This window comes from Rhipicephalus microplus, chromosome 3, assembly GCF_043290135.1.
Source record: "Rhipicephalus microplus isolate Deutch F79 chromosome 3, USDA_Rmic, whole genome shotgun sequence".
In the NCBI taxonomy this organism is placed as follows: Eukaryota; Metazoa; Arthropoda; class Arachnida; order Ixodida; family Ixodidae; genus Rhipicephalus; species Rhipicephalus microplus.
Window position 1 is genome coordinate 31,565,049 of NC_134702.1, and position 15,897 is coordinate 31,580,945.

Sequence of the window (15,897 nt, forward strand, 5' to 3'; positions counted from 1 at the left end):
ATCGTGCTATCTCTACGCCACGAGAAAAAAATTCGGCAGATCCCACGTACCTGGGAATCCACGTTATGCGAAGCATGTGGAAGAAAGGTGACCGTGTTGCAATCTTTTTATTGGGCGTGACGTCATGAAATGACGCTAAATTAATGCACAAATGTCGCACACACTGACATGTGTTGAAGAGGTGCAGATGTTTATATAACCAGTCGTTTGCACTTGCGCAACGATGCCAACTGGAATATGCGTATTAGCAACACCAGAAGCCGACATGAAGCGCTGATGCTCACGAAGATGCTTGCCCTGGACACTGCTACATAAATCAACTTCAGCGCATGGCAACTAACCACATCGGACGTTAACCCGACGAGACGGCTGTATCAAAATAGTAATTTTCTAAACATTACATGTGTATAAGTATGTAATGTATATAAAATTGGGTAGGCAGCACTTAAACCACTATTGATTGATTGATTGATTGATTGATTGATTGATAGATATGTGGAGTTTAACGCCCTAAAACCACGACATGATTATGATCGACGCCGTAGTGGAGGGCTCCGGAAATTTCGACCACCTGGGGTTCTTTAACCTGCACCCAAATCTGAGCACACAGGCCTACAACATTTCCGCCTCCATCGGAAATGCATCCGCAGCACTGAAACCACTATTACCGTTTCACGAAGATTGGCGTCAATTTAAATGTAGTTCCGAGACCTGGCGTAGCTCTGTGGTAAAATGCTTAATTGGTACACAGAATGCTTTGGTTCGATTCCAGCTGGGACTCGTCGGGTCGACGCTACCGACGTCGGGTATTTCGTAACACTCGCGCGTTAAAATTGCCCATGTGTGTTCTCGTCGTTCCCGAGGAGATACGAAGCGTCAATCACCCTGTGACACACACCCGCATACCAGCGGCACATACCCGCCCCTGGGTATGTGCCACTGTCTGGCGGGAAATGTTTGACGACGTACGCGACGGGATTGCGACATTATTCATGTCTTGACCAGCGCGTCGTATTCGTCAAACGATCTTACCCTCTCATGCTAATTTTGGTTCACGCCAAGTAAATAGGGTGACCACGAGAGCACTCAAACGTAAGCGGCTAGATAGATAGATACGCTCAAAGTCGCCGAAGTTCGCTAAGAAATGCTTCGCATTTAAAATCGGGACTCAAACGATTGGTGGGAAGCGCCGCCGCCGTGTATCGCGACACTGATGAGTAAAAGGCGTCGGCGCTGGCGAGCGGGACGAGGATCGCCGGAGATTACTGTTCTACGCTTCGTCAAGTCCGCGGACGTGGCTTTCGTGGCTGACGGTCGCCTAGTCCAAGATGCCCTCTCTTCGACGACCGCTCGCCGATCGGAGCTCCGTCCACGGACTTCTCTAACCGGCTCCCAATCTTTTACTTTTCTCTCTATCCGTTTTAATCCCTCCGTATCCCGTTCCCTCGTGACCTACTGCCGAGTTGTTGCGCTCCGAGGCCGGCAGTTGGGGCGCTCACTTTTCGTTTTTCCTATTTGGGAATCGCTACCTCCCACCCCTCCTGATCCGCTTGAACGTAACCTACACAGCTTCGCCGTCCGCGTTCGCTGCACGAAGACAACGTCTCCGTCGCGATCTTCGATAAGCCTAATTTCTTTTGCAATATGCGACGGGTTTCGCTGCGTCCGTCCATCAGCACGCGCGTCGATTGGCCCTCGCTCGTGAGAATATATGGTGCTTGAAATAAATGCACTCGTTCCGAAGGCCCGTGCTTGTTTTCGACTTGGCGGGTCGCTGCAAAACGATCACATTGCGAGAAGCTTTCGCTGATGTGTTTTGCACTGCACGTCCAGTGGATTTGATTTAGCGTACGGGAGACGCTCCTTTTACCTCGCATTGGTGGATAGGAATCAAGACCCCCTCTGTTACTTTTATCCGCATGCTAGCATGATGAGTTGGGACCACAACAGAATTAGGAAATAAACAAGTGGAATGGAAGAGATAAAGAAAAAAACACGGCCAAGGCCAGCGACAAAGACTGGCGCTGTTTTTACAGCAGCAGCTACAAAAAAAATTTAGATCTTTCGGCGGGGTTGGCTGATGGAATAAACGACCTTTGCGAGGACTGCCCGCACTGTCGGATGTGTGCTGCGTGGTCATAGATGGAGCACTGGAAGTTTTGCTTTTCCGATCGCGAGTCTCCGTCCCACCCTTGCGGTATCGTTTTTCCGCAGATCCCGACAATGTCAGTGCACTTATAGTGTCGCCTTAATGCAACGCCGCCTCGCCTTTCATCTCAGTCGAACGCTTATTTAGCTAGTGTGGTTAGCTTTTCCCGTGGTTCTGGCTTCGAATGTCATCACAACGGCGGCTACCACACAGTGGTGCACGATCACAGGGTGCCTTTTGACCGCCCCAGCTTTCCTTTATTGCACTTCGCGTTCTATAGTCTCTGTTTGCCGCTATTATGAATCGACTAGCCCGTCAGTATACGCTTGGAGCATTTGACTTACGCCTTTGTATTTTTCGTCCAGCTTTTTCGGATCGGTGATGAAATCGGGAAAACCAATCATATCGGTGATGGCGTCCGCCTGCAAGAAGGAAAATAACGTATAAAAGCCATGGCACAGTTGCTTTTCCAATATACCGAAATTCGTGCTTCGGAACAGCATGGGCTCTAAAAGTACACAAACGCTTCTGGTAATGATAAACAGTTTTTCCGAATGATATACGATGCACGGGCTTCGCAAGAGCTGTTCGCGCACAAACAGAACCTTATCAATCTGTAGTTAGCTAATGATAGCAAACTTATCTTGTCGCATGACATTGTGCGAGCAATTATTCGCATATCTGCGTGATACAGCGATCTATAAGGTTAAGTTCAGGTTTATGAGACGCCTAAATTGAAAAGCAACACTTTAGTACAAATATACCGTTAAAAAAGCCATCTTGAACGAAATCGGTCTGCCTGAAAGAATTAATGATCTACATTGACAGTTACGCACGGCGTGTGCTCTTACTGTCCTTTATTACGTGTAGCGACATTTCTGTATGAGGTTTCGCGCCGGTTTCATTACAACGGAACATTCGCTAGATGTATGCAATCAGCACTCGAAGTAAAAATTCAGGGGCCATCCCAACGGAGCTCAAGCCGCAGGAATGTTTATAAATTTACCATTCAGCTGCCCCGCAAATTGTTCGATTATCGTGCTAGCGACACTGACCTTCTCTTTAGCAAGCTCTCTGGTCTCTTTGTCCATCCATTTAAGCATGGGTAGGTTGTTCTTGAATGCATCCTTTACCTCTTTGATCATGTTCTGAGCCTGTGAAAACGAGAAGACACCGGAAAAAATGTTTTGAGTCCGCAGTACAAATAAACTAAATCACAGATACTGTTAGAGTTCTTTTTTTTTTCTTAGCACTACTTGCAAGGCTGACACGTTGGATGAATGGTTAGTAAGCATCAAGCATTCTTGAAGCTTTCACCTGTGTTATACCCAACACTACAAGCACGTGGAGCTTTTCAATATTCTCTATATTAGACAGCAACCGCGAGGCGTTCGTACAAAGCACAACAAAGCCTACTTCACACATATCGCGGTAACAGTGATAACGGACCTGGAACTTTGTAGAATTAACCAATTTGTTCCGGGAACAAGAGTCATCCACTGCACCAGCGGAATCTCGGCTACCTGGCATATTCTGAAATGACATTCAGAAGATACAGATTTTCTCACACCACACTCGTTCTGCAGAGCACACACTTATTGTGTCCCCCATTGAGACGTGGTCGCAATTTGCTATCATGTATATATTCTGCTAAGGCACGTTGCCGGGCTAGTTGGTTGAGATTCATCATTTTCACTGGTATAGCGCACCACGACAAGGACACACACAACGGAGAGATGCACACAACACAGCGCTAGCTGTGTTGTGTGCGCTGTGTTGTGTGTAGCGCTGTGTTGTGTGCATCTCTCCGTTGTCTGTGTCCTTGTCGTGGTGCGCTATACCAGTGAAAATGTATATATTCACAAGGCTAGTTTAGCACGCTGGCGCTAACTATAACCACTATGCTTATGCCATCATATTCCAAGTAACCTAAACAGAGAGTACAACGACGTTAAATGTTATGCATATACTAAACTAATACAACAGATACTTTTGCTAGTATCAGTACAAGCATGCCGAATTCGCATCAGGCTTTTCGGGTACGCACATATTTTCTACGCCAGCCAGCGACAAGAGACGGGCCTTTGGATGTGCGTAGAACGTATTAGATCAGACCAGTGCACATAAAAAGGATACTAGCGACTACGAAAAAGACATGACCATCTGAAAAGGGGTGCAACGCCTCACGTGTTTGGTAAATAAGTTACAGATGGCCGCTAGCGGGACATGCTAAGTACGCATGCTTTCTTTTTGAGTCACAATGTCACCAAATACAGGTATTCTGCCCTTACGCAGTCGCCACTTTTTGGGGGGGAATTTTACTGAGCCGCCGAGGTATAAAGAAAAAGGTAGTCGCCAACAGATAAGCATGGCGTAATCTGACAGATGAACACGAGAAAATGTACTTCTGTTAGCTGATTTTACTCGATATCACTCGGTTATGAGCGGAACACTAATGGCAAAGATGAAAGCAGTTACGTAACGGAAAATACGTAATTTTTTTGTATCCAGATTACATGGTTAGCGTTACTACGTGAAATCGTCGATAAGTTGAAAGAAGCACCAGCCGCCGCTCCGTCCATTCTTTTTATCTCTCTTTTTTCTTTTTTTTTTTACATTAAACTGCGACCGCGTAAAAAACTCTCCTAGGAAACAACGTTCCACTTGTGACCCTGTGTAGCAGTTCCGCGAACGGCACATTTGGCTGTTCGACTAAGCCGCAACGAAATTCACCCACGGCTGCACCCAGCAAAACGTACGTACGTTTACGTGTGCATAGTCAAGGCCAGTAACCTTGGAACTCTTCACTTTATAGCACGAAGTCCTCGCAACTTTCATAACATCAAGTGAAGGCCGATGCCTTCACTATACATCGCCGATCTTCCGGGTGTTAGTTGTGCCGCTGCTCTACACGTGAGACAACGGCAGGCAAGACGAGCTCTTTACGAAGACAGCTACACGAAACAGACGTTTCTGGCCTTAGATGCTACCGTCGTTTCGAAAGAAACTCCGCTAAGTGCATTGGCGTTCGAGGCAAGCGTCTCAGGTTTGCGCGCGACGCCTCTGAAAAGCGGTGTGTATACAGCCCAGCAAGTTGACCTTCGCGCTACGTCACGAACGGAACGTCCTCGTCGTTCGCAGCTCTCCACCCCCGCATGACTGACGTCTTACGGACCAGGAAGTGAATAGTTCGCGCGATGTATACATCGCATGCTGGGGACGGGTACATTTCGCATGCTTCGGGCAGACGTGCAAGCGGAAGTAGCCCGTGCAACGAAGACTGGTCGCGCACTAAGAAGCACGCGTCCGTGGAAGAGTGCACTCGAGCTGCAAAATGCGGTGCAAATATTTAGGCGGGAAGTGGCCGCGAGGAAACGGAGGGGTTGGGCAGAAAAGAGAGAAGGCTATTTACCATTCTGGTCACCTCAGCAGGCTTTCAGAAGCAACAAATTTGGTGCACAGGATTGCGTAAGAAAGTATTCACATTGGTTCTTGGTGTTTCTTTCACTTTCTAGAGTACTATAGTATATCCACCTGACGGGTCAAACAATGGTTTGTCTGAAGTGAGTAGAAGCAGTCACGAGTGAAGGTGGCCGTTTCCTTAGCATGTGTGAAATATTGTGTGCTTATCTAACTGAATGAGAGCAATACAACTAAAGCACATTTCGCCTTAGAACGAATATCGTTGCGGTAAAAATCGAACACGAATATTGAAGGGTCATACAAATATTAGACAGCCGCTTCTTAGACATAAAAGAGTAGAAAACAACAACGAGTAAAACTACCTGACAGTAGGTTTATTGGCTAAGTAAGATCCTCACAACAATGAAACTAAAAAAAAGGAATGTGCTAATAAACGTTCTTTCTATCGAGTGTCGTTTTGTCGACACGTAACCGAGATCCATGAACTTTCTTCAACAATAATTATTATGCTCTAGTCCTTGCACGATCTTTGACATCCACATCTAACAACTGATAGAGCGTCGGAAAAGGAAAATACAGCTCAAGAATCGTCAGGGCCCGGCTCTGAAAAAAGGCGCTACCTGGTGAAATCGTCGGTCAGCGCCACCATTCGCGAAACTTTCAAAGCGCCATTACAAGACTGATATTTTTTTCGCATTTTTGACATTGTTCCTCGTTGTTTTAATCTGTCTGCATTGAACCAAAGTCCGGTTGAAGCATAAGACGCGTCTCTTATTTGGTAGGCAAAGTTCACATAAAAAAAACACACACACACACACAAACGCCTGACCTGCGCGGAACGCGCAGCAAAGTCACAGCGAAAGCTGGAAGAGTGGCGTTTCGGAGCCTTTTTAAACACTACTTGGGTAACCGCTACGAGCACACTCCCAGGGTACCCACAAGGCCATGAATCGTAATTTTTGTGCTGGCATTCACTATGCCATCCTTCGTCATTCTTCGGTGAAGCGTGATACCCGCTACACACTTGCGAGGAATTGGGTGCATTTTTTTTTATTCTGTGGCTGACGACGATGAAGAAGCGCTATTGTAATAAGGTTGTATGTACCATTCAATGACCCACTCGGTATCCACACTGTGTGACGCCTTGCTGTTCCTTTGCTGTTACAGACGCGTTATTACACACACTAATGCGATTTCTGTCCCGGCATGAAGCCTGCCTATAAGATCAGTCTGCCACGGAGTTCCAAGCACCGGCGTATACCTCAGTGGTAGAATATTGGTCTGGCACGCAGCGCACCCGTGTTCCATCGTGTGCTTGGTGTTATTTATTTGCTAAGTCTTTTTTTTTTCTCGTTTTGCGCGCTATAGTGGTTACGGACACCGGCGGCGGAGGCAGACAACTACGGTACAAGCGACGACCCGTGTTGTGATCTCATAACAGCTTTTCCTGTAAAATTAGAAAGCCATACAGATGACCTTGGATGCATGGGGAGGTCAAGGCATCATATCATCGAAGGAGAGCGATTCACTGTCTTAATCATTTATTCAGATGGGGCTCGAAGTTAACATTACCCCGTGCTAGAAGATTCTCCACGAAATATAAAGGCACATCTGATGCACCTACGATATTCTACGTGAGGTACCGACGTTCGTTTGGTCAGTATCTTCTGCCGTCTTATTGGGTGTGTGCATTTCCAATCATGTGCATTCATAGTGTGTATAGCGGTCCGCCACACTGGTCCCTTTGAGCTGCTCCTGTCTATACGTGTGTAAAAGCATTTGCTAGGAAACGGCATGCGGACGAGTACAAAGGGCACGAAAAATGGAAGAATATTTGAATCGGCAGCGCTGTTCCCCCACGCTGTTCTGTGCATTCTACTACACAGCCACGCCAGCGCTGTGTGGTACCGAGCGGCCCTTTGAGTTTCAACGAGTCCCCTAGTCAATATCTTGAGCACTATTATAGCTTGATGATGGTCGTGAGTACGCGTGGAATGATATTCGCATAAAATCAGCAAAATGCAAGACCAACTCGGGACCATTAGTCGGAGAAGCTATTCAGTGCAAGAACAACTGCAGGCTTAAAGCACTTTAGCGAGAGCACAAAGCGGCCAGGCGCCGAAGAAAGCACGTGAGAGAGAAAAAATGCAATGCTGGAGAAGCGCTGGGAACCACGATGCGACAGCTGCGCGTGAGTCGTGAAAACAGCACGATTAACACGAAACGAGAAACGCGGCCGACTTACGAGGGGTTTGCTGTCGCCGTCGAACACTTCCCTGACAAACATGGCGCCCAGGGCGAAGCCGATGACGTTGTTGGTGTCGGTGACGCAGTAGCGCCACGTGGTGTCCGATCCGTCCGAGCCCATCAAAGCTTTCCGCAGGACCTTGGACGCCTCGCGGAAGGGCTCGGATAGGTACGACACCATCGAGTGCACCAGGCTCCAACCCAGGTAGTTGCACAGCGTGCTGCGCAGTCGAGAGCATATATCCGCAAAATACGGCTCGCTGGGAGTGCCGGACTTCGCGTGATGTCATGGCGTATATATGTGCGAGATGATGGTGGATGCGCAGGCTCTCCCCGAATGAGGAATGCGAGGAATGAGCCTGCTCAGACGTGAGAAATGTGAAGACACGCACTCAGTAGAGTTTCTCGCGGCAGAAAGTATCATAAGTGTGGGTCTAGCTGTGACAGCGACGACGTTTAACCTTATTAGTGAAAACAGCCAGCCAATGGCGAACAAGACATAGAAGCTAAAGAATTAATCGCTCTGCTGCGAACATATTTTAACATTCGCTTGCTCTTCTCCAATCATGTGCAGCATTGTATTTCTTAACAACTGTACACGCTTACACAGAGATGCATGCTAGTATGCCCTGTTTAATTTTTTTTTCCATCTGGCATAGTAAAATTTAGTGAAGCTTACGCCATGCGGCGCAAGGCTGGGTCACAGAAGAGCTGGTAGACACGTTTCAGCTTCGCTTGTTAACCATCTGTACCATCTGTTAAGCATCTGAACCATCTGCTAACTATCTCTAACTATCTGTAGCGCATGCCCGTTCATGATGATGATCATTGTAATCTATGACACGCGGCTGACGTTGACCATAACAGCTTTGCTGTAGAAGACATCACGGGATGTGCCGAGAGACAGAACCATTTCTTTAGTGGAGAATGGAGGAACTCTTTTAACTATGTGGGGCACATCCTAATTTGCAGCGTGACGGTGTGGATTCACAATAATGTGCCTGATATACAGCATTACTATGGTGCTACAGCGAACAAACTTAGAGAGAGAGGTGTAGCAACTCACAATATGATGTCATAGTGCGAGAAAAAAAAGTTCTGCCATCAAGAAATAACGTGAGAAACCCGATTTTGCAAGACATCGCGACAACTGCGATGGCACACTCGTCTGTGTGTCATCGACGTGCAAATATAACGTTTACGCTGCAAACTTACGACAATGTGTCACCAACTATAGCCCAATCAGCAACTCTACACAACTGTATGTTATTAACTAAGCGAATCGAAGCGAAGTTAAGACAGCGAGGCGCTTACATTTTGCCCTTTGTGGTGTTCATGTACTCCTGCACGAGCTGAGTCATGTTTCCCAAGTATTCCGGCGCATAGACCACCACGTCCTGCGTAGATGGTATGGTGCGGTTGATCTGTGAGAAAGCGGTGCTGAAGTACTCGGTCCAGTTGAGTAGCGGTGCCCGCGCCTGCAGGTCGGCCACCGTCATCTTGTGGTAGAGGCGCTCATCGTCGCGACGCTCCTCGGCTGGAACTGTTATCTGCGATCGGCATAAGATAAGCATTAACCAAACACGCTCACAAGACGCGGTAATGATAGGTGTTAAGTAGACTCTAATGGAACAGTCCCTCTCATTGCCAGCAGTGATATTAGAGAGTTTTAGTACTGCGTACACTGCGTACGTGGCGGCGTTGCGTACGTAAGGACGCCACGTTCTGCGTAGTGCGCATGCGCAGACCGCAACGCACATGTATCGCGTTACGTACGCAGCCGCTACGTACGCACGCATGAGATGCGTGCGTGCGTACGTATGAGCTGATCGCGCCACTCTCGAACAAGTTCGCGACAGCGCGAGACTTCGTTTTGCGAAATGGCGGCATCGAAGGCAAGCACCGACCGGCTCTGTGGCTTAAAATATGGCCATAATCTGGCTATAACACTTGGATTGCCTCACATTGGCTGTCAACAACACGTGCTTCTGTTTTGATATACCAGATGGCGCCACACGCTTCACGCTCGTTACGTACGCGGGTACTACGGCGTATTAAAAGCCGATTGATGGCAAACGACGCCACGTAACGCAAGGCGCTTGCGTGATGCGTACGTAGCATCATTCCGCGGTACTAAAACTCTCTATTGTGAAGAGTGGTTTGCCAATATACGCGGGAACCAGCACCAAGAGTTCACATTTCAAGCGAAGGAAGGTTAGAAGAGTTGTAGGCAGCTTTAACCGTGTCTTAAAGACGTACTCTTTTTCGTTACAGGTTATAAACACGTGTTGGCACAGCTTCCTGCAGTAGCGTCACGTGAATGGCGTCTAACGTGTGAATGCAAGATGAACGTCACGTTCACGTGTACAAGCAGCTTTAAGTACGTACAAAGGTTCAAAATGCTGGCGTCGTTTTGGCAGCGTGGTACACTTAACTGAGGAACATATTGAACCAGACGCTGAAAACTTTTTTCGAAAAGTGGCTGCCTGCCTGCATCAATTCACAAATACATCTACCTGTAAACGTGCATTTTGGTGAACACAAGAAAGCTGTATTTATATTCCCATTGTTCTCCTTTTTTATGTATTGTTGCGCAGATACCTCTAAACTTTTATCGTTTACACAGAAGCAAGGGCGACATGGTGCATTGACCGCAGATGCACAGTAATTAGATTTGATTGTTCAATGAATGTGCGAGAAAATGACAGTCAAACTTGTATTTTAGGTAGTCAGTATTAGTTAATATATATATATCTGTTAATAATTTAGTCCTGGTAGTAGGCCTTCGTCGCTCCCTTTTTTTTCGCCCAAAACAAAAACAAACACGCAAACTTCCATTTTTTTCTGTGTTGCCTCGAAATAATACTTGGGTGAGCCTTGCTTACGTTAGCCAATCGTTTTTCGAAGTCGATGATATCCTGCATTTGCGCCTTCACGTCAGGTTCTTTCCCCCCGAGCAGGACGCCCACAGATGTCATGTACGTGAGGTAGGCATTCAAAACCTGCGTGAGATGCAAGAGAAACAGGCCTGTACAAGTAGCAAAAAACGTTTAAACACACATCGTATCCGGGAATTACCTCGGCTGCTCGACACAATGCCCCCTTGGTCTCTTCAATAAATAAGTTTTTGCTGGAACGCCACCATTGAGGTTCATATGTGTGTTCCACTTTATTTATAAAGCCGTGAAATTTACTCTGGCAACAAATACGTGATTTAGATCAATATCAACGCTACTTATTGGCGCATGAAACTGATCGGTAAATGAAAGTAGTCTGTGATCCAACGTAGCTTTAATAAAATGAAAGCGCCCTATCATAGTCGATCGGTTCGGCGGAAATTGTCTTCGACACACTTGTTCGAGAGTGCGTTAATTGAAACCACATTATCGTTTGGAAGTGCCAATGATCGAACTGAGAATTTTATTGGTGTCAATATCGCTTCGATCCTCCGTCCTCCCTATCATCCGTGTAAGGTATAACGAAACATCGCTGTGTTGAAAAACACTATCGTTTCACTGTTACAAAAGTCGAGAGTTACTGCATATGCTACGCTAAGGTAGCAGAGTTGCGCGTGTTTTTCACAATGCAGCTAGCAACCGCGAATTGCGGAGAAGGTTTACGCTCAGGTGAATTTCCGTATTTGATAGATTGACATGTGGGGTTTAACGTCCCAAAACCACCATATGATTATGAGAGACGCCGTAGTAGGGGGGCTCTGGAAGTTTAGACCACCTGAGGTTCTTTAACGCGCACCCAAATCTGAGTAAACGGGCCTACAACATTTTCGCCTCCATCGGAAATGCAGCCGCCACAGCCGGGATTCGATCCCGCTACCTGCGGGTCAGCAGCCGAGTACCTTAGCCACTAGACCACTGCGGCGGGGCAAATTTTCTGCATGTGCAGACGCCGATACTGCTGTGAACTGGATCGACACTAGTTGTTCCCAGTAATGTTTATCACTGGTCGGCCAAACGCTAGACTTGTCGGCTGCAGAGACGGGTGCGGTTTCGGCGCGTAGCTGTTGCGGATAGCCGGACTAGCTTGGCTAGGTCCGTCTAGGCAGCAGAATATATTATGTTATCTGAAGAGGGGAGACGTTAGGGGAGTATGGAAGCTTGAATAAATAGAGCTCCTTGGATGTCACTGCAGCCAACTTTTCGACATGCGCTTTCGTCTTCTTCAAGGACGCAACGTTCTTCCAAGACAGTCAGCCCTGAAGATGACAAAACTACGCGTCCACACGTTGGATACAGAGACACCCCGTGTTTCTACATTAAGGTAGCATTAAGGTAGCATTAAGGTAGCATTAAGGTAGCACGTTCATTTTAATAACGCTTAAAAGATAGCGCCCCCTGGAAGCCTCGATGAGACACGACATACCTTGTCGTCTTTGGACTTGTTGAGGTAGTAGTCCCTGGAGGGCAGTATGAGACCCCCCTGGTCGACCTGGATGACGTGCCTGGACGAGTTTCGATCGTCCTCGCCCACGGCCCACGAGAAGAGGCCCGAGCGCGAGTACACGTTGTGGATGATCTGCAGCGCCGGCTGCAGCTGCCACGAGTCCAACGAGTAGTTGCCCGTCACGTTCCAGCCGCCCACCTGCGAAGGAATCCCAATGGTCACGTATAGGAGAAAACGCGATGACGAAATGGGAGGACAAGGAACGAAGTTTTGCGGTCCGGACCGTAGGTCGGCGAACTCACTCGGACTCATTCAGACCCAGATCTAGCCATGAATCTGAGTGAGTCCAGTTGAAGAAAATATTTGTGAGTGTGTCCCGAGTGAGTTGTGGCCAAGAAAATGTTGGTCAGTCTGAGTCCCTGTAAGCCCATAGCGCAACATATATTTATCGAGTGAGTCTGAGCGAGTTCCGCTTTCTCTTGCCGGCCTATGGTTGAGACGCACACTGCCACACTTCGATATGTTTTGTTGTTGTTGTTGTTGTTGTTGTTGTTGTTGTTGTTGTTGTTGTTGTTGTTGTTGTTGTTGACTTGACCATCATTTGGACACCCTCAACGACCGAGAGAGGATACGTGTTGCCAGAACGTTCACACGGAGCTGTTTTTTTTCTTTCTTCTCACTCGCAAACTCATTCTTTATTCTTTGCAACGTTTTGTATAAAACAGGACATAAGCTTGTATTTATTATTTGTTATTGACACGATCCGAAGAGATGTTGGCGCACATGTACTCCTTAGAGGCGTCTGACATAGGGGACGTAGGAAGCAAACTTATAAGCTTAACAACTCCGCAGCACCCAATCACTACGCGTACCAGTCACGGCATAACATAACAGTCGAAATGGCATATTCAGTGATTACATATATGTGTACACGTGGTGATCCTAAGCAAATTGAAGAGCAACCATTCCATAGCACGACCAAGACAAAAATAGTCGACATGCAGTGTTGCTGGTCGAGCAACTCCATTCCATTTCAATTCCATTGCGCGGAATTAGAACTTGCTGCAATTCCATTGCTTTCAATTCCTCAGAATATAAAAAAAAGCCCATTCTCAACGTAACCCAGCTTTTGGCGCCAAATTCAAACTCCTGGAATGGCCGGGCCGTTCAATTATATTCCTGTACTTGCTCAAGGTAGGAAAGGCATCTTGATAAGTTGATGTCATCATATGTGTTAAGGACTTAAGGTGGCAGGTGAACGCTGATGCAAAATGATACGCGACATGAAGGAAACAAGGATGATTTGAAGAAAGAAAAGAAGGGAGCGCTCATTTTTGATTGCTCGGCACAATATTGATGAGAGCTAGCCTACAATAATAGCGAGTAAAGCATAGGCGATGTTCTTTTTTTATAATAATAGCCGTATAAATGTGAAGAACATAAAGTGAATGAAATGGTAGCTTGCCGCTGGCTAGTACCGAACCTAAAACCTTGAAATTAATGACAGAGGCCATGTATAACATTACATTGAAGTATGTTTTGAACTAAACTTTCAGTCACATCATAGCGTTTCACGGACACATATATGTGCGCGTATACCACGCAAGGTGTACCGTGTCTGCATCATTTGCGCTCGTATGAGCTTCACGTTTGGCGTTTGCAACGTTATGTTACAGCACACGGGGAATGAGCTGCAAGTAATATTGCACGTGCCATGCGATCGGCCATGTAGAAGCGGCCATGTTCTTTGCATATCATCTGCGCAGCGACTCAGAGCAACTGTAAGTTGAAAACTTTCATAACGTGGTCATCCCCGTCCGGAAGCGCAGCCACTTACGCTTTTTGAAAAGCGCGCGCTCAACGCTCAGATTGTTTGCCCTCGTTTCCTCGACGCGGCGCCACCACGCCTTACAATTTGATCGAACGTTCAACTTTGTGTTTCTTTCACCAGTCGCTGGGTGGCAGCACTAGCCACACACCTCATCAACAACCTCTTGCTTTCCATCTCAACTTTTCTTTCACGTGCGTTCGCATACGGTAGGCTTAAAAACACTGGCGTAATGCCAGAACGTGCCTGCGACGTCTCGTAAAGAGGCAAAGAGAGGGGGGGAATATAGAGGGGAAACGTGCGGGTGCTGCAAAGAGCACGCAAAAAGGGCACTGCTGCTTCAAGTCTGTTGCCCGTTCTCTCGAAATATTTGCGGCTCGGCTGTGCCGCCAGAAATCGAAGCGGGTTCTTTTTTTTTTTGCGTCAGCCGCTGATAGATTTACCGTCGGCTCGCCGTAGAACTGTTCAACAAATGATCGGCCTTGAACGGGCACCGAAAACGAATGAGGAAAAGCGAAATGTCACACTTATTTCACATACGCCGTCTAAAGTGATAATATACTTAAAATAAAAAAAAATCAACAAGAAACGCTATAGTCATATCGAAAGAAGGTGAAAAATCAAAACAGCAACAATTCCTCGCTCACTTTTCTTTTTTTTTTTTCGCCGTTGTTCTTCAAGAATTTTGTCTGTTATTGTGGTCATGTGTGTCGAGTAAGTACTACCATGTAATGGAAGAGATAATATATGAGAGGGCGAAGAAAAGGTAGGCTTCCTATGTATAGAGAGGTCCCCACGAAATTATTATTGTTTTTCTTGGCTGATGTGGTGCAAGGAGGTAATACTAACCTCCTTGATGTGGTGCCTACAGACAGACAGACAGACAGACAGACAGACAGACAGACAGACAGACAGACAGACAGACAGACAGACAGACAGATAGATAGATAGATAGATAGATAGATAGATAGATAGATAGATAGATAGATAGATAGATAGATAGATAGATAGATAGATTCGAGCATCTACTTGAACCAGTACGGTACTGCGCATGCGCAGTCGTTATTTCTTTGAGCGAGACACTTGACTGGCGTCGATTACCACTGAACTCGAGTTGCTGTAAAAAATGTGAGACCCAAAGATTAGCGATACAGTTCACTGAACATTTCTGCCTAATTATAAATGTTTGCGCGGCTACCGTTAAGCTTTACGTGGCAAAGAAAGCTGGTGTCGTCCGCCGGAGTTTGCGTGTTGTTACCGTCGTTACAAAGGTTACCTTGCGAGATGAATGTTTACAAACTTTCGTATTGGGTCACATTGGGATAAGCCATTCTATATCTCTTGCCTTTTCGCGTTAAGATCACTTATTGGGACGGAATCCTCAGATGCGTAATCAGACGCCGAAAGTGGCCGTCTGCGACCTCGGCGTGAGCGCAGGTGAAGCAAAAAGCCATCACATGATGACGTAACAAGCGTGACGTCATTGTCACGTAAGGTGGCGTCACATGATGACGTCATCACATGACGTCGTCGTTTGGTAAATGTGGGCCGATCACGGAGACGACGCGAATCCATGTGAGATGCAGAAAACTTTTGTCGGGGGGTGGGACGCGGCTGTAATTTAAAATCTAGGGTTTTACGCGCCAAAACCACGAAGGGGCACGCCGGAGTGGATTGGATTGGATTGGATAAACTTTTATTTGGTCCTCCAAAACACAGATCACTGTGTTGCGGGCAGCTCCCACGTGGGGACTGAGATGCCAAGCTCCTCAGCCGCCTCGCGGGTTTGGTGGACAGCCCAGAGCCGATCTGCCAAGGACGAGCTGCGGATATCCGCCTCCCATCTGGC

At 47.0% G+C, this 15,897-nt stretch overlaps 1 protein-coding gene across 7 annotated transcripts in view; it reads right to left on the reverse strand.

Annotated features, from left to right (window-relative positions):
* The window catches only part of Nep3 (M13 family metallopeptidase neprilysin 3), a 192,049-nt gene that overhangs the window by 36,687 nt on the left and 139,465 nt on the right, over window positions 1–15,897 (reverse strand). For 6 of the 7 annotated variants that reach the window (XM_075889187.1, XM_075889189.1, XM_075889184.1 and 3 more), the window contains 7 exons: window positions 12,200–12,418; window positions 10,705–10,821; window positions 9,134–9,369; window positions 7,818–8,040; window positions 3,599–3,682; window positions 3,205–3,303; window positions 2,494–2,571 (listed from right to left, as the gene is read on the reverse strand). In XM_075889187.1, the coding sequence (XP_075745302.1) occupies window positions 2,494–2,571; window positions 3,205–3,303; window positions 3,599–3,682; window positions 7,818–8,040; window positions 9,134–9,369; window positions 10,705–10,821; window positions 12,200–12,418 (1,056 nt within the window). The remainder of the gene's footprint in view (window positions 1–2,493; window positions 2,572–3,204; window positions 3,304–3,598; window positions 3,683–7,817; window positions 8,041–9,133; window positions 9,370–10,704; window positions 10,822–12,199; window positions 12,419–15,897) is intronic. The other variant, XM_075889186.1, reaches the window with a different exon arrangement.